General features: G+C 50.5%; 1 protein-coding gene across 3 annotated transcripts; it reads left to right on the forward strand.

The window, feature by feature from the left end:
* The first annotated feature begins 264 nt into the window (after positions 1 to 264).
* LOC112900451 (DNA-directed RNA polymerases II, IV and V subunit 9B-like) lies at positions 265 to 2,918 on the forward strand. 3 transcript variants are annotated; one of them, XM_025969316.1, is made up of 5 exons: positions 265 to 498; positions 1,270 to 1,327; positions 1,419 to 1,494; positions 2,030 to 2,188; positions 2,626 to 2,918. In XM_025969316.1, the coding sequence occupies exons 2-5, from the start codon at positions 1,299 to 1,301 to the stop codon at positions 2,704 to 2,706; spliced, it is 345 nt and encodes a 114-aa protein (XP_025825101.1). In that variant the 5' UTR covers positions 265 to 498; positions 1,270 to 1,298; the 3' UTR covers positions 2,707 to 2,918. The 3 variants fall into 3 exon arrangements, with proteins under 3 accessions (XP_025825101.1, XP_025825099.1, XP_025825100.1); XM_025969314.1 differs by having other exon boundaries at positions 267 to 498; positions 1,265 to 1,327; XM_025969315.1 differs by lacking the exon at positions 265 to 498 and adding an exon at positions 1,091 to 1,183 and having other exon boundaries at positions 1,265 to 1,327.
* The last annotated feature ends 15,659 nt before the right edge of the window (positions 2,919 to 18,577 follow it).

The raw sequence follows: 18,577 nt of genomic DNA on the forward strand, positions 1-18,577 counted from the left end.
TAATTTCATTTCTTTCTAGTAATGAAATGAAATTCGCGTGGATAATGTCTGGTTGAATGGTCACAGCAGGTAAGAAAATCGAGGCCGAGCCCACCTGATGTTCTAGTCGGATTCAGGTTGAGACAAATACTTTTGTTTTTGAGGTTGCGTCGACTGTCACAAGTTCGTCGGGACGGGCGTCCACGAGGAGGAAACGACGCACTCACGCACATAGGATCCATCGAAACGTGACCCATCCAATCCACTCGGAGTCGGAAAAGGGAAAAAGAATAAAATAAGCGTGACCCCGGGGTCCGAAGCGGCGACGGAACAAAAGCCGCACCTGACACCTGTCACCGTGACCAACTCCTGTTCCCGTGGCGGTGCCCCCGGTTAGCCCTTCTCCCGTTCGCCGCCACCGCCCCGCTCCTCCGACCGCCCGCCCGCCTCTCCGGTTCCCTCGCCGGCGAGGCCCCTGCTCCTCTCTCTCCGCCCCGACAAGCGATCCACGAGTTGGAGGTACTGCTCCGTGAGACCGTGCCCCACTCCTTCCGCCCGTCCCACTCCTTTCCTCCTCTCTGGGTTTGAGGTCCTAGGCGGCGGTTCCAGGTTGTGATCTCGCCGGCCAGATCTTGGGTGGGAATTGAAACCGTTTCTCGGGAAGGCTATCAGACCGGATTGGACTTTTTGTTTGTTAGTTTTCTCAGCGAGGACAGATCGATTCGCTCGCACATTGTAACGGTTTTTCTAGTTCCTTTTTTAGCTGATTGTGATACTGATATCAGGGGATCAGCTCAGTTCAATTTTTTATAATGATGAAAAAAATCAGTACATGTGCACCATTGCTCAAAGACTAGTATTATCCACTTAGTACTGATGGGGGGCTAGGTAGGTAGCCGGCAGCATGAAGTCTTCAATCAACTGTTGGCGTACGGAGGCAGTAGTTAGTGAGGATGAAATGCCAGGATTTTGAGGAGGTGGTAGTACGGGAAAATTTTGCCCTTTCTAGATGCAGTAAAGTTGATAAATATTTCTTTTAATTATCAGATACCGCATCTTAAGCAAACTCATAGATTTAGAATTTTGTTTCTCTATTGTAGGTTTAGCTACTATTTTTTTTAAATTATTGTCGAATCTACTAGTTGCGCTTTGACATGGCAGTGTGATGTGATTTGTATTATACTGTCCCATGAATAATCTGATGGTAATTCACTACAGGGATGCATGATAAGTTTAGCTGTTCGGCTTGTACCATTTGACAATATGAAATCCTTCTTTGTTTCAGTTCAGGGATTCAAGAAGACGCTACTTCTGCAAGCATGAGTACCATGAAGTTTTGCCGCGAGTGGTATGTCCCCTCCTACATTGATCCTCTTTCTATCTCTCTCTCTTTCACTGGCTCAAATAATATAATTAACTAATGATGGATGGACGTGCAGCAACAACATCCTGTACCCCAAGGAGGACAGGGACAGGCGCACCCTCTTCTTTGCATGTCGCAACTGTGAGCACCAGGTACAACCCGTCAACCTCTATCTTTGCTCCACCAACAATCTGCTTGCTATATACCCCTATGTTAAGTTACCATCTCATCAGTCCATTTCTGCAAGAATGGTGTTCGCACACAGAACTTGCATGATTGGGTGGAATGAGCACTACAATGCTCATGGGGTGGCTTGGTTGTTCTCCTTTCCACAAATTCTAGGATTTTGGCCATACCATTGCCATGTATCCTTAAGTGCAACCTTTGCAGCTACTGAATTCCCTCATTCACTGCATCAATGCAGGGCAAAAGCTAAACATACTGGAAGAGCAATATGATTATTATGCGTTTATCAAAAAACTCATCCCTGCTTCTGTTTTATTTATTGTGCACATGTCTTCATTGCAGAAAGAAAAAACACACTGAAAATTCTAGTACTCTACGTCTTTCAATGTTGGTTGTGTTCTGCTTTAATGAATGGGGAATTGAAGAATTTGCAATTTCCTCAAATCTCCTTTCTTCCGGCTACAAGTTAAAATTAACATTACTAATCCTGGTTTGATTCAGGAGGTCTCTGACAATAACTGCGTCTATCGGAACGAGGTGCACCACACTGCTGGGGAGCGAACACAGGTCTTGCAGGATGTAGCTTCTGACCCAACTCTTCCCAGAACCAAGACCGTCCGCTGCGCTCTCTGTGGGCACGGAGAGGCTGTTTTCTTCCAGGTCTTTTTTCTTCTTGTTTTGCCTCGTCTGATTTCCATGTGATGCTATCTGAATGACTTGTTAAATAAAACAGTATGCCAAAATGCATCACTTTGTTAACGTTACAGTTGGATATTGCACCCCTCATTTTTTTTGCTGTTTCTATCTCGTGCTGAGGCCTTCATCTGTATCCCTGACATCAACATGTCTTAAGCAACAAGTCTGCAGTCAGATCCCAAGAAAATGTGGCCTTAAGATATAATTGTTATGTGCCAGAATAAGGGTCCCCTTTTGTGCAGTAATGCTACTAAATGCCATTAGAGCGTACCATTCATGTCTCATTCTGTATTCTTCAGAACTAATGCATCTAAAGTTGAGTGATGTTTGTATTTAACTGATCCTGCTTGAATGTTTTGAGAAAATTTTAAACCTATTGCTGTTTTTTTAATCTTTTGCAGGCTACGGCAAGAGGGGAGGAGGGGATGACCCTGTTTTTTGTGTGCTGCAGCCCTGATTGTGGTCACCGGTGGAGGGAATGATGTGCAGATTACCTATCCGTGCCCTTAATGTAGCATGCTCTGGAACTTCTAATCACTATCCCGTTAGAGCTTGAAACTGAACTTGTAGAACTTGATCTGTGATTTTCTTGGAACTTACTAGTCTTCACTTATCCTAGGGATAATGAGAGAATGCTTGTCCAGTATTACTTCTATGTGATATGTAGCTGCACGGCATGGTTGCATTTGCTTGAGATCATGCACTGCATAGTTGTGATGCGATCCTGGGTCTTAAGAACAAACAAATTGATCCTTCTTAGAAAAGAAATCAAATATTTTGTCATAAATAGTACAAGTTGTAGTGAGTGTTGAGATGAATTCACCAAAACGTTACCATCCAGATATCCCATGGGACTTGCCAGGCCAGGCTTCTTCTAGTTCTTTTTTACTTTTTTCTTTCAATGTTCCGTTTGTATTATTATCATTGGAAATGAATTTTTGTTCTCTCCGGTTGTTGTGCCTAGAGGTGGTAATGGATCATAGCCTTAATGATGTATTCACAATCCAATTTGGCTCTTATATATTTTTTACTTAAAATTATATAAGATTAAAGCCCGACTCTTTTAGGACCCGATTCTTAGATTATCTAGGCCCTCAACCACCCCTGGTTGCGCCAAACCTAAGCTCACCCACCTTCCGATGTTTGAGATTCGTGCGGCCCCCGTAGGCCGCACGATCCCCTTCTTCCTTCGTCTCGCGTCGTACTCCCCGCCGCACGGCACCCCATGCTTCCGTCGCGCGCTGCCGTGGCGGCCACCCCGCGCCCCTGCTCCCCACCGCGTGCCGCCGCCACGGTTGTCCAGCGCTCCCTGCTCCCCACCGCGCGTCGCCCGTCACCCCTGCGTGATCCACCTTGGGAACGGAAGGGTGGGAGGTGGGCGGGAGCGGTGGGCGGTGAGCTCGCCGCCGGTCGTCGGTGGTGGTCGAGGCGGCGGTTTTAGGGTTTGGGTTACCAGGGGTGGGTCTGGGGTGGGGCTTCGCTCCATTCCCAGCCTTAGAGGGAAGGCCAGGGGGCTGCCTGGCGGAGGTGGCGGGCGATGGGCGGTGGGAGAGGGCGGTTGCGCTAGGTAGGGGCGGGGGCAATGACGACAACGGTGGACGGCGGCGGTGACTTCGCGCGGGAGCACGGCGTGGTCGAGACGGCGGCGGTGGCGGGGGCGAACAGCGGAGGGGAGGAGGAGGAAGGAGAGAGGGCTTTAGTGGGTCTTGGTGGGTTTTAAACATTAATATCCACCTTCCGGAAAGTATATAGGAGCACCCTTGCTTGTGCCTATCTTGGTATCTTTGTTGGTCGAAATATGGCTTTAGGGCTTCTCTTGGCTAATTCCTTGTTTTATGCCTCCTTACTTGCTAGGTGTCGGACTCTGGGTATACTGTATTGCCTGGGTCTGGGTATCACCTACGCCACACATACAACACGCACAAATCCAGGCCTAACAAACTACTAAGCATGATGAAATCGACGTGGTGACATGATGAAATCGACAGCATGTTCAGAACCAAATGTATCAGCAGTTTAGCAAGATAAACCCCATTTTGCACCGAAGAGAACACTCATGCATGCCTCGTGATTTGCAGTATATGGTCGGGCCCAAATCTGTGCTGGTCGTAACAACGGTTCTCCTAGCTTAGGGCCTCCCGTTCCCAGCGCAATGCTTGGTGTTCGTGCTGACTACATTGCTCCTAGGAACCAAAGCTTGCTGTTTGACATATATATAGGATAGGAATTGGTTATGTAACTTTTCAAGTTACTGTTAATTATTTTGGTGGGCCGTTGAAGTATCCTCTCATCAGAGGTGACTAAATGTGATATAAATATTATTCCCAGAAGCTGATAACATATTTATTACATCAGATGGTTCATTACCGTACAAACCATCGAGGTAGCGGGCACTGAAGCGCCACTATCAAGAGGGACAACATAAGAACTAAAAGCCAAACTAAAATACCAACAAAATTTAAGATAACATCAGAGTCTTTCGCCATGGTAAGCTTCCTGTGGAGACCCTGAACCACAGGCAAGGTTGGGTGCAGGACGGCGACCTACTCGACGTCTTCAGGAACGAAGTTCGGATCCTCCTCTGTAAAAACTAGGCAAGAGTGAGTACATACGTACTCAACAAGTCCAACCACACCCACGGAGGGGGATAATAAAGACCATGCACAGGATATATAAAGGATAAGGCTAGGCTTCGTTTGCGATAAAGTAAGGTTTTACACATGCAAGGGTTCATTTAATAAAAGAGTTTTCTCAAAATATTTCTGTAGTAATCGAATAATAAGTAGGGTTGATCCTACACAAAGGATCCAAGTTTTAATGCTACCGGACTCCACATCCACAGTAGCTCACGGCACAACTGCCGGACACTTTCAAAACAACTCACGCCACAAAACCAACCATCCCAAAATATCTATTGAAGTGACCATGCATTAACTCGTCCAATACCGTGGACACGGCTATCCGAACAGATTTTACACTCTGCAGAGGTTGTACACTTTATCCACAAGTAGAGTACCACACTACGAACGCCTTAGTGTCGCTGCGGATCCTAACAAAGCCATTACCCACCTTAGCTGAATCTAACTAGCCAACACGAAAGCAACCATGGGATTAATGACCTATCAACAAAGTCATAACCGGGACATAACTCATACAGATCGTATTCCTTCTCCATGATCTCCCGTTGCTCACCAGCTCTCCTTTTGGCTAGCAGAACAACTAGTGGGGTTTATGCTAAGCCGTTGCCCACACAAGCGGTTGTACGATAAGTGGGTTAGGCAAGATGACACCTCAGTTCATCCTTACATTGACAAGACGGACATCTTCCAACCATGCTCAACCACAAAGGTACAAGCTCACCAGTGGCATTTCACACAGCAAACACCGTCCATCTCATCAGGTTATATCTTTCTTTTATTTTCCCGAAATCCCGTTTTATCCTTTAAAACATTCATACCTTTATTTTTGATAAAGCACGTTGTGGTCAAGATTAAAATATAATAAAGGAAATAAATGGTCCTAAGCATCTCTAGCAGTAGTTAACGTCCAACAGAGCAAATCTTATATAGATATTAACCTAGATCATCAAGAAATAGTCATAGCAATTAAGGGGTGGCTATCCAACCATGTCTTGCAATAAAACAATGCATTTTATAAAATAGGCCAATAGGTTGTATTTATAAAACTAGGATAAATATGCATCAAAGGATGGGATTGGACTTGTCATCCTCAAAGCCTTCCGGAAGCTCCTCCTCGAGGTACGGGTCTTCGGGCTCCGGCTCGCGGTACTACTCCTCCTCGGTCACACCGTCGGCTACGACACACAAACAATCACACAATAAAAATAAAGTTCGCCGACGAGCTTAAAAAGAGAGGGAAATAGAGAGTTTCGATTAAAAAATAGAGAATACTATTATATTTGTCAGATATGGATCCTGAGACTTGGAGAAAATATTTAGAGATGATGCATGGTGGAGTTTAGAATCGATTCGGAATAAAATATCGCATGAACTGATGACTTAAAGGTCATTTAGGGAGTAGTTTAAAAGGATGAGGACCTATTTGTAATAAAATAAAGAGATGGAAGGAGCTCTAATTAAATATTTGAGAGAGGTAGGTGGAGGGTTGCAGACTGCATAAGAAGCAAAAGTGGAGGGGGTTATGCACAAGTCTGCCTTTCTTCTTTCTCGAGACAGAACAGGAGGGGGAGGGGGAGGGGAATGGTAGGATGGGGGGGCGGCCAGGTCATGGGCGCCGGCCCCCTGGTGCATGGCGACGCCCGGGGAGGAGGGGAAACGGAGAGGAGGCCGAGGAGGTCCGATTCCGGCCCTCACCTCGTGCGGAGACGGTCTACGGAGGGCTATGCACGGAGATGGGTGGTGGCCGGCAATGGTGAACGGCGGCGGCGAGCTGCAGCGCGAGGTAGAGGGGGGAGGTGCTGGGGCGCTGAAGCGTCCCTCCCATCAGGGAAGACTTAAAAGTGTTACTTTATCAGTCCCAGGAGGCTGATAACACTTTTATTACATTAGATGGCACATCACCGTACAACTCTTCGCGGTAATGGGCAGTGAAGCGCCACTATCGCGAGGATTACAACAAAAACCCATACTACTACACTAACTACGAACAGGGGATCATCAGAGTCTTGCGCCATGCGGAGCTCCAACGGTGACCTCACCCACAGGCAAGACTGGGTGCAGGACGGGGCCCTACTCGTCGTTCTCGGGGATGTAGTCGGGATCCTCCACTGTAAAGTAAGAACGGGGTGAGTACAAACGTACTCAGCAAGTCCAATCACACCCGCGGGGGGGTTATGACAGAATTACATGCACAGGGTAATCCAAGGATAAGGTTATGGTTCATTTGCGGAAAACTTGACTTCATGCAAAGGTTCGTTTCAAAACATTTTCAAATCAAGTCGTTAAACATCAAGGAATACACGGTGGTGATCCACACCGGATCCAGTGCAAAACTGCTACCGGACTCCCCGTCCGCCGTAGCACACGGCACTACTGCCGGACACTTCCCAAACAACACACACCAACCCATCCATTTCCAGAGAGAAACTCTAGTTATGTGACCACACCGTAACCTGCCCATTGCCGTGGGCACGGCTATTCGAATAGATTCTAACTCTGCAGAGGTGTGCAACTTTACCCACAGGTGGGGTACCACAGCACGAACACCTTAGTGCCGGTGCAGATCCCATCGAAGCCCTTACCCACCTTAGCTAGACCTGACTAGCCACCACGGGATCAATCAAGGGGTCATTCGACCTAACACCGAGGTTTAACCGGGGCATAAGTCACACAGAGCTTATCCCGTCTCCTTGATCACCCGTTGCTCCCAGCACTCCTGGTGGCTATCAGACCAACTAGTGGGGTTAGGCCAAGCCGTTGCCCATACAACGGTCAAGTGGTTCGCACGACAAGAAGCTAGGTGAGATGTCACATCAACTCGGTCCTTAGGGGTGACAAGATGGATATCTCCCTTCCTCGCTCAACCACACAGGTACGAGCACACCAACGGCAATTCACACAGAAATGCCATCCATCCCGTCTAACTCACTTTTCAAAACCACATTTCATCCCTTCCACACGCACGTACTTTCTTTATAAATCAGGCGGTCAAAGTATAGCTATTTCAAACAAGGGTGGCTATCCTACCAGGTTTCCAGCACGCAAAACCATGCAATTTTATAAAACAGGCCACTGGGTTGTGTTTATAAAAACTAGGATAGAAACATGCATCAAAGGGTGGAATTGAACTTGCATCGTCAAATCCTTGCGGGAAGTCCTGGTCGAAGCACTGTCCTTCGGGTTCGGGGTCGCAGAACTGGTCCTCGTTCACTTGATCGCAGTCGGGACCTTCCTCGTTCACTCCGTCTCCTAAGACGTAAACAAACAGGCACACGATCAAGCGAACGAACTAAAAGCTTTTACCGATAGGCTTGAATCGGAAATAACTTAGTTACCGAGGTAGGGGCAATATTTTTGGGTAATTTCTGTATAGCGTGCTTAGAACTGTACTAGAAAGGTCGTGGTCAAGTTTCAGGTCAATCAAAGGTCGTTTCGCACATAAAATGACGCGCTAAAGGTGGTTTCAGGGCTTAGACGTTGGTCCAGGGACTTGTTCGTAAATATCTAAAGGGGGTAAGGGTTTATTTGCGAACCCTAGAATTAATCAGGGCATGCTAAAGGGTGTCGGGCGTAATTAAGTTTAGGTGGGGGGGCTTGGTTTGAAATATTAAAAAGAGCGGGGTTCCTTTCGTAAAAAGGAGTGGATAGGGGTGTTAGAGTGGGGGGCTTCTTTGGAAAAACAGGAAGAGGGGAGGGGGCTTTGGGTAAAAGCCCCTTTCTTCCTCCTTCCCTCCGCACGAAACAGAGGAGGGGCGGGGGTGCCGGCGGCGGCGGCCAATGCGGCCGGCCGAGGCCCAGGGGTGACTCGGGTCAGGGGGGAAAAGGGAAAGGGGAGGGAGAGGAACCGATCCCCCCACTCACCTCGGGCTGCGGTGGGGCAAGGAGGCGCGCCCACGGGGGCAGGCGGGCGGCGGCGGTGTCACGGGCGGCGGCGGCGCTGTGGGCTAGGGGAGAGGGCAGAGGCGGCGGTGGAAGTTGTGGGGGGGGGTAGCGGGCCGCGCGGGGTCTATTTAAAGGCGGCCGGAGGGGGTAGGCAGCGGTGGCCGGCGGAGCGGCTTCGGGACGGCCATTAATGGCGCCCGAGGTCGCGACGCGGCGTGCAACGGGGCGCGGCCGTCAAGGCGGCGTCAAGCATGTGGGGAGGGCCGGGTGCTGTGCGCACAGGGGGCGGCGCTGTGCGGCACACGACGACGGCGCGCGCGCGGCGGGCCGGGGCAGCGACGGGCGGCGCGGCACGCGCGGGAACAGAGCGCGCTCGTGCGCGCAGGGCGTGGCGTGGCGCGGGCCCGGGGTGGAGCGCGAGTGGCGGCTGGCGTGGCGCGGCGCGCGGCCACGCGCGGCGCGCGCACAGGAGGGGAGGGGCCGCGGCTCGGGGCCAAACAGGAGGGCCGGTGTGGCAGGGCGGCGCTCGGGAGCTGGGGAGAGGAGGAGGGAAAAAGAAAAGGAGGAGGGAAAGAAGAGAAGAAAGAAAGGAAGGGAAGAGAGAAAAAGGAAAGGAAAGGAAAGAAAGGAAATGGGAGAGAGAAAGAAAAGGAGAAAGAGAGAGAGGGGGGGGCGTGTCGGCGCCGGTCGCGGCGGCGACCGCGGCCGGTCGGCCACGCGCGCGCGGGTATTCGCGCGCAGCACGAGGAGCGCCGGCGCTACTTGCGGCAGCGGTCGCGGCTGGTCGGCACGCGCGCGGTATTCGCGCGAGGAGAGAAAGAAAAGGAAGGGAGTCGCGTCTGCGTTAATCACGGCGGACGGTCGCGCGTGGGCGGGCGATGCGGAACGGAACAGCGCTCCGGTTAGGGTTAGGGTTTTGACGTCGAACCGTTTTTATGAATCACTCTAGCGCAGGATTTTATTAAGTGAATTTTCAGGGCGTCACAAACCTACCCCACTTAAATGAATCTCGTCCTCGAGATTCGGCTGGCTCCTAAACAGATGGGGAAATTCTTTTTTCTTTAGAGCCTCCTCGCGTTCCCAGGTGGCTTCCTCTTCTCCGTGTCTGCTCCATTGAACTCTGCATATCCGTACTTCGGAGTTTCTTGTCTTTCTGGTGACTGTGTCCAGAATTCTGACCGGTACTTCCTGGTATCGCAGATCCGGCTGTAGATCTATTGTTTCCACCGGCACATGTTCTCCCTCGGTTACTCTTAAACACCTTCTTAATTGCGAAACATGAAATACGGGGTGTATATCCAACATTTCTTCTGGTAACTCCAGTTGGTATGCTACGGCTCCGACTCTCTTCAGAACTCGATACGGTCCAATGTATCGGGGGGCCAATTTTCCTTGTACTTGAAACCTTCGTGTTCCTCGAATGGGTGAGACCTTGAGATAAACAAAATCTCCCGGATTGAAGCTTATTTCCCGCCTCTTCTTGTCTGCATAGCTCTTTTGTCGGGACTGAGCTGCTTTCAATTTCTCGCGGATTTCCGCTACCTTTTCTTCTGCTTCTTTTATGAGCGCGGGTCCTACTAGTGCACGCTCTCCAACTTCCGACCACATCAAGGGGGTTTTGCACTTTCTTCCATAGAGGGCTTCGAATGGCGACATGCCCAAGCTGGCCTGGTAACTATTGTTGTACGAGAATTCCGCATAGGGCAGACTCTATTCCCAATCATTCCCATAGGTTAGTACACATGCTCTCAGCATATCTTCCATGATCTGATTCACCCTTTCGGTTTGACCATCCGTCTGTGGGTGGTATGCGGAGCTAAAATCTAACTTCGTGCCCATGGCTTTGTGCAGGCTTTTCCAAAACCTAGATGTAAATTGGGTCCCTCTATCCGAGACAATTCTGCTAGGCACTCCATGTAACTTTACTATATTTTCCACGTAAAGTTTTGCCAGCTTTTCTCCACCATAAGTGGTCCTTACGGGTACGAAATGTGCCGATTTAGTGAGTCGATCCACAATTACCCATATGGAATCGTGTCCCTTCTGTGTTCGGGGTAGTCCCACTACGAAGTCCATTCCTACCTCATCCCACTTCCACACCGGAATAGGCAAGGGTTGCAATAATCCCGCCGGTTTCTGATGTTCGGCCTTGATCCTTTGGCAGGTATCACAATGCGCCACAAATCGCGCGATATCCGCTTTCATTCCACTCCACCAATATTTTTGCCTTATGTCCATATACATTTTGGTGGATCCTGGGTGGATGGAGTAGGCCGAGTTATGGGCTTCGTCCATAATTATCTGCCGAAAGTCTCCATTCTGGGGCACACAAATCCTATCCTCGTACCATAATGTTCCCTTATCGTCCACTCTAAAACCTGGCGCTTTGTTTTCTCCAGTTTGCTTGCAGATCTTTACTAACTCCTGATCCGAGCTTTGAGCCTCTCTGATTCTATCCTCTAGTGTTGATCGGACGTTCAGCACCTGGCTGGAACCTCGAGGAACAACGTGCACGTTTAATCGTGCCATTTCCTCGCGTAGGTGGTCATCCTTGGGTCCATAGGTTTTTCGGCTTAAGGCATCGGCTACCACGTTCGCCTTTCCGGGGTGATACTGAATTTGCAAATTATAGTCCTTGACCAACTCCAACCATCTTCTCTGCCTTAAATTTAAATCCGGCTGGGTAAAGATATACTTCAGACTCTTGTGGTCGGTGTAAACCTCACACTTATTCCCGATCAGGTAATGTCTCCAAATCTTAAGGGCATGCACTACGGCTGCTAGTTCCAAGTCATGGGTCGGATAGTTCTGCTCATGAGTCTTGAGTTGGCGGGAGGCATATGCAACGACTTTCCCGTCTTGCATCAGTACGCACCCTAATCCTTGTCGGGATGCGTCACAATAAATGACAAAGCCCCGATGAATATCCGGTAGGGTCAGCACTGGAGCGGTTGTCAACCTTTGCTTCAATTCTTGAAAACTTCTCTCACAGGATTCTGTCCAAGCGAACTTCTTCTCCTTCTTAAGAAGTTCCGTCATGGGTCGGGCTATCTTAGAGAATCCTTCGATAAATCTCCGATAGTATCCGGCTAACCCAAGGAAGCTCCTGATTTCACTAACGTTAGTTGGTCGCTGCCAGTTGGAGACTGCTTCGATCTTTTCTGGGTCCACAGCTACGCCTTCCGCGGTCAGGATGTGACCCAGGAAAGCTACTCTCTCCAGCCAGAATTCACATTTGCTAAATTTTGCATATAGTTTGTGTACCCTTAATTTTTCCAACACTACCCGCAGATGTTGTTCATGTTCCTGAACACTCTTGGAGTAAATAAGTATGTCGTCGATAAAGACTACGACAAACTTATCTAGCTCGTCCATGAATACCTTATTCATGAGGTTCATAAAATAGGCAGGGGCATTGGTTAGTCCGAAGGACATTACGGTGAACTCAAACTGCCCGTAGCGGGTGACAAAAGCTGTCTTAGGGATGTCACTCTCTCTAATTTTGAGCTGGAAATATCCTGACCTTAGGTCGATCTTGGAAAAGTACTTGGCTCCTTTTAGCTGATCGAACAGGTCATCAATCCTGGGGAGGGGGTACTTATTCTTAATGGTAACTTCATTCAGTGCCCGGTAATCTACACATAACCTCATACTCCCATCCTTCTTCTTGACAAATAGCACTGGGGCTCCCCATGGTGATGAGCTTGGTCTGATGAAACCAATTCGTTGCAGTTCCTCTAGTTGCTTCTTTAATTCTGTCAACTCGGATGCCGCCATCCTATAGGGTCTTTTGGCTATAGGGGAGGTTCCAGGGATAAGGTCAATGACGAACTCTATATCCCTATCCGGTGGCATACCGGGTAGTTCTTCGGGGAAGACATCGGGGTATTCGTTTACTACCGGGACTCCTTCTAAGGGCTTGGCTTCCATGCTAAACACCATTGGGTCAAACTTACTGTCCCGGGTATGGCAGATCACTTGTACTCCTTCAGGGTTTGTTAGGTGTACCACTTTGTCAGTACAGCCTATGAGACCATTGTGCCGACTTAGCCAATCCATCCCAAGGATTACGTCTATTCCCCCAGAGTTAAGTACTACCAAATCCGCTAGGAAGTCTACCCCACTTAAATTGATCCTTACCCGTAGACATCCTAATTGACATTTGATGTCGCCTCCAGGCGTCCGGGTTAATAGGGGTGTTTTTAGTAGTACTGTAGGTATTCTGTGTTTATCCACAAAGCTTGAGGATATAAACGAGTGCGATGCTCCAGAATCAAATAGTACTGTTGCCAGGGCTGAGTTGACTAGGTACTCACCGAGCACTACGCCCTGAGCTTCTTGAGCCTCCTGCGCGTCGATGTGATTGACGCGGGCTCGTCCAAATGATTGCTGCTTCCCCTGCTGGCTGCCATCGTTGTTGCGGACGGGCACTCGGTTGGCACCGGTCAGGGCTAGTCTGGGCCCATTCACCGTGTTGGAGAAGGCTGACGTGGCCGGCTTATTCTTGGCGTAGGGGCAATTGGCGATGAAGTGCCCCGTCTCACGGCAGTTGAAACAGGCCCTAACATTGTTGTTGTCGGAGGCGGCCAGACTTGGGTTGCTCTGCGGGGCCCTCATGGTATTCTGACTCTTGGGCTGTGCTTCAGAGGCTCGTGATCCAGTCACTTGGGACTGAGTCCTATACTGCATCGGGGCCTGGGATCTTGGTGCAGTGTAGTTGGAGTTCCTCGACTTTTGGAAGCGGTCCTGTTGGCGAGCCTTGCTTTCCAGGAATTTGCGTTTATAGTCCTTTCTTTCTTCGGCCTTGGCCCTTTCTGTGAGGATGGCCTTGTTCATTAGGGTGTTGAAGTCCGGATAGATCTGGGGAGTAAGCAAGGTTCGGAGCTCTGGGCTTAATCCCTTCTTGAACATGTCTTGCTTTTTGTCGTCGTCGTTCACTTCTTCCGGCGCATATCGGGCCAATTCTATAAACCGGTGGGTGTATTCTTCCACCGTCATGCTCCCTTGTTGTAGTGCACGGAATTCATCCGCCTTGCGCTTCATGGTGGCCGAAGGGATGTGGTAGCGGCGGAACTCCCTTACAAATTCTCCCCAGGTGATGGTAGAGGCATCTTCGGCTGCGGCACAATAGTTTTCCCACCAGGATAATGCTGTTCCGGTGAGCTGGTGGGCTGCCAGAAGGACTTTATCCCGGTCCTGACATTCGAATGGTTCGAGCTTCCTCTGAATTACTCGCAACCAGTCGTCAGCATCCAACGGGTTGCAGGATCCGGCGAAGGTAGGTGGCTTGGTCCTTAGGAAGGCCGTCAGCTTGTCGTTCATATTCTGCCCTCGTGACTGCCGGTTAATGAGGGCATTCGCCAGTGTCTCCAGAATGAGGGTCTGGTTATGGATTATCTGCGTCAGGTCTCCGAGGGGTGGGGGTGGTGGTAGTTGTTCTCCTTCTTGGCTTCCCCCTCGGTTCTGGCTTACTTCTTGTTCTCCTTGGGGAAGATCCTGTTCAACGGGATGTGCTCCGACACTAGCGGCTACGGGGTTCCGGCCACGGGAGGCCCTCGCAACGTTCCGGGGGGTCACCTGTTGATTAGGGTTACGATTATGTGATGTTTAAGTTGTTTAATTCGTATATAGGGCAGAATCTACCTTCTGCCTGTATTCATATAAATAATCAGCACACAACAAACCCGCACACAACATCACAAACAACAAGTACGAACCATTTTATTACTGCGAGGGGGTACAACTTAGGGTAAGGCTAGGCCTCGTGCTACTCATCCAGGGTCTTGTCTTAAGGGTACGGCGTAAACAGAAAGGCTGGGGAGGGCATCACCGGGATGGCGTCGGTCACTCTACTTGCATGGTGTGTCTTCTTCCGGGGCGGACAGGATGAGAGGTTCTCGGTCGCCGTCCTCTGGGTTCCCATCGGTCAGGGGCTGCATTGCAGCATCCCCTTCGTCGGCGGCAGCAGAACTTTCAGGATTCTCGGGTGGGGCTCGTGTGCTCCCAAAGAGTGATCCCCACCCTATGACTGGTGTCCCGAGTAAAACGTGGTCTTCCCCTATCGCCGGGACTGGTGTTCCACTTTGGGTCCAATCTTGCATACGCCGGTCTCGAGCCTGCCTGAGGCTTTCTTGGGCGACAGCTTCGCTACTGACCGCGGCTGCGGCTCTCGCCTCGGCATGGGCGGCTCGGATCTGCTGTATCCTTACCGCGAGCTCTGCTTGCTCGGCTCGGTGAGTCTGCTCCCTCAGAAGGTTGGCTTGCTCGTCAAAGAGTTGGTCCAGGGCGGCTAGGTAAGTAGCCACTTGGTACAGGGGGCCTTCTTCGTGGCGACGTCGCTCCAGGTTTCTCATGCGCGCTTCCCAGACTGGGGTTCTGATGGCCGGCGGAAAGAACTTCGCTGGTGTAGGGGCGAGGTGTTCTTCAAAAATCCGGCACGAATAACGGAGGGCTTTTCTGATGGCCAAGGGGTAGGCGTCTTGGTGTCTAAACCCTGTGGCGGTCGCCCGCCAGGACTGGATGTCGGGGTAGCGGTTGCTCCTGGCGATGACCAGGATCACCCTGCAGCGGAGGGTACCATGATGCTCGTACTCTCGGCTATAGTACCTTGGGCGCTCTGCAACGCCAAGGCCTTCCAGGGTGTCGATCAAGAGGCTGGGGAATCCAGGTGCAGCTTGGCAATCGCCCTGGGTCCATCCTTCCTCAGCCATCTGAAATAGAAACAGGGTAAACAAACCTAGTACATGTGCAAACGGGAGTAGATGACATTCATTATTACAACAAGGATGGTACAGTTTTCATGGATGCGTAGTCATTGGGTAGGGTTTTAGCTAGGGGTGCTAATCCTATCATGGGGATTCTTCCTCGGTCCTGATAGAGCGCTTCTTTATTGGAAGGAACCGATCCATCTCATTTTCGGTCTGAGTACCCTTATCCCAATGGGTTTCCATGGGTTCTTCTTCTTCTTCCTCGATCCATCCACCTATCCCATTGTGGTTCTCGTATTCTTGCATCTGGGCTTGGAGGGCGGCTAAGGAGTACTCGGCGCTTGCGGCTCTAGTTCGTTGTTCCTCCAGCTCCTGGGTTATCTTTTCAATCCCCTGGATTAATTTCTTCAGTTGTGCCGCCTGCTCGTTGCAGAGTGCATCCAAGCCCGTAAGGTAAATAGACAGGTGGGAGACCGTATCTTCTAGATCTTCTTCTTCTCGTCCAAGTCCCCTCATTCGGGCAATCCAAGTGCGCCCTCTTCCCTCAGCGGGTGGGAAAAATCCCATAGGAGTCCGCTGAAGGTGGTGCCTGTAGAGCACACGCAGCCGTCGCAGGGCTTTACGGGCGGCCTTTCGATAGGTGTCGGGGAAACGGAAACCAGTGGTGGAGATGAACCAAGGGTCCACATCCGGGTAGCGGGTGCTTTTCTCCACAAAAACCATTGTGTCGCACCGAAGGGTGCCTCCGGCGATGTACACACGGTAGGCATACTCCGGTGGTTCCATGACCCCGACGCGTTCCAGGCTGAGCAATAGTAACTTGGGGAGGCCGGGCTCTGCGTGGCAGATTCCGCTAACCCATCCATTGCCAGCCATCTGGAACAAGGCAAAGACCAGTGGTGAGTGTTTGTGCAGAAAGTTTCTAATTCCGGACAAGCTCTAGGGTCTGAAAAGGGGTCTCGCTCCTAGGGTCACGTCCTACGGCCAGCCTACGGCTCTGATACCACCTGAAGCGTCCCCCCATCAAGGAAGACTTAAAAGTGTTACTTTATCAGTCCCAGGAGGCTGATAACACTTTTATTACATTAGATGGCACATCACCGTACAACTCTTCGCGGTAATGGGCAGTGAAGCGCCACTATCGCGAGGATTACAACAAAAACCTATACTACTACACTAACTACGAACAGGGGATCATCAGAGTCTTGCGCCATGCGGAGCTCCAACGGTGACCTCACCCACAGGCAAGACTGGGTGCAGGACGGGGCCCTACTCGTCGTTCTCGGGGATGTAGTCGGGATCCTCCACTGTAAAGTAAGAACGGGGTGAGTACAAACGTACTCAGCAAGTCCAATCACACCCGCGGGGGGGTTATGACAGAATTACATGCACAGGGTAATCCAAGGATAAGGTTATGGTTCATTTACGGAAAACTTGACTTCATGCAAAGGTTCGTTTCAAAACATTTTCAAATCAAGTCGTTAAACATCAAGGAATACACGGTGGTGATCCACACCGGATCCAGTGCAAAACTGCTACCGGACTCCCCGTCCGCCGTAGCACACGGCACTACTGCCGGACACTTCCCAAACAACACACACCAACCCATCCATTTCCAGAGAGAAACTCTAGTTATGTGACCACACCGTAACCTGCCCATTGCCGTGGGCACGGCTATTCGAATAGATTCTAACTCTGCAGAGGTGTGCAACTTTACCCACAGGTGGGGTACCACAGCACGAACACCTTAGTGCCGGTGCAGATCCCATCGAAGCCCTTACCCACCTTAGCTAGACCTGACTAGCCACCACGGGATCAATCAAGGGGTCATTCGACCTAACACCAAGGTTTAACCGGGGCATAAGTCACACAGAGCTTATCCCGTCTCCTTGATCACCCGTTGCTCCCAGCACTCCTGGTGGCTATCAGACCAACTAGTGGGGTTAGGCCAAGCCGTTGCCCATACAACGGTCAAGTGGTTCGCACGACAAGAAGCTAGGTGAGATGTCACATCAACTCGGTCCTTAGGGGTGACAAGATGGATATCTCCCTTCCTCGCTCAACCACATAGGTACGAGCACACCAACGGCAATTCACACAGAAATGTCATCCATCCCGTCTAACTCACTTTTCAAAACCACATTTCATCCCTTCCACACGCACGTACTTTCTTTATAAATCAGGCGGTCAAAGTATAGCTATTTCAAACAAGGGTGGCTATCCTACCAGGTTTCCAGCACGCAAAACCATGCAATTTTATAAAACAGGCCACTGGGTTGTGTTTATAAAAACTAGGATAGAAACATGCATCAAAGGGTGGAATTGAACTTGCCATCGTCAAATCCTTGCGGGAAGTCCTGGTCGAAGCACTGTCCTTCGGGTTCGGGGTCGCAGAACTGGTCCTCGTTCACTTGATCGCAGTCGGGACCTTCCTCGTTCACTCCGTCTCCTAAGACGTAAACAAACAGGCACACGATCAAGCGAACGAACTAAAAGCTTTTACCGATAGGCTTGAATCGGAAATAACTTAGTTACGGAGGTAGGGGCAATATTTTTGGGTAATTTCTGTATAGCGTGCTTAGAACTGTACTAGAAAGGTCGTGGTAAAGTTTCAGGTCAATCAAAGGTCGTTTCGCACATAAAATGACGCGCTAAAGGTGGTTTCAGGGCTTAGACGGGGGTCCAGGGACTTGTTCGTAAATATCTAAAGGGGGTAAGGGTTTATTTGCGAACCCTAGAATTAATCAGGGCATGCTAAAGGGTGTCGGGCGTAATTAAGTTTAGGTGGGGGGGCTTGGTTTGAAATATTAAAAAGAGCGGGGTTCCTTTCGTAAAAAGGAGTGGATAGGGGTGTTAGAGTGGGGGGGCTTCTTTGGAAAAACAGGAAGAGGGGAGGGGGCTTTGGGTAAAAGCCCCTTTCTTCCTCCTTCCCTCCGCACGAAACAGAGGAGGGGCGGGGGTGCCGGCGGCGGCGGCCGGCCGAGGCCCAGGGGTGACTCGGGTCAGGGGGGAAAAGGGAAAGGGGAGGGAGAGGAACCGATCCCCCAACTCACCTCGGGCTGCGGTGGGGCAAGGAGGCGCGCCCACGGGGGCAGGCGGGCGGCGGCGGTGTCACGGGCGGCGGC

The sequence above is a fragment of the Panicum hallii genome, chromosome 7, assembly GCF_002211085.1.
Source record: "Panicum hallii strain FIL2 chromosome 7, PHallii_v3.1, whole genome shotgun sequence".
Classification (NCBI taxonomy): domain Eukaryota; kingdom Viridiplantae; phylum Streptophyta; class Magnoliopsida; order Poales; family Poaceae; genus Panicum; species Panicum hallii.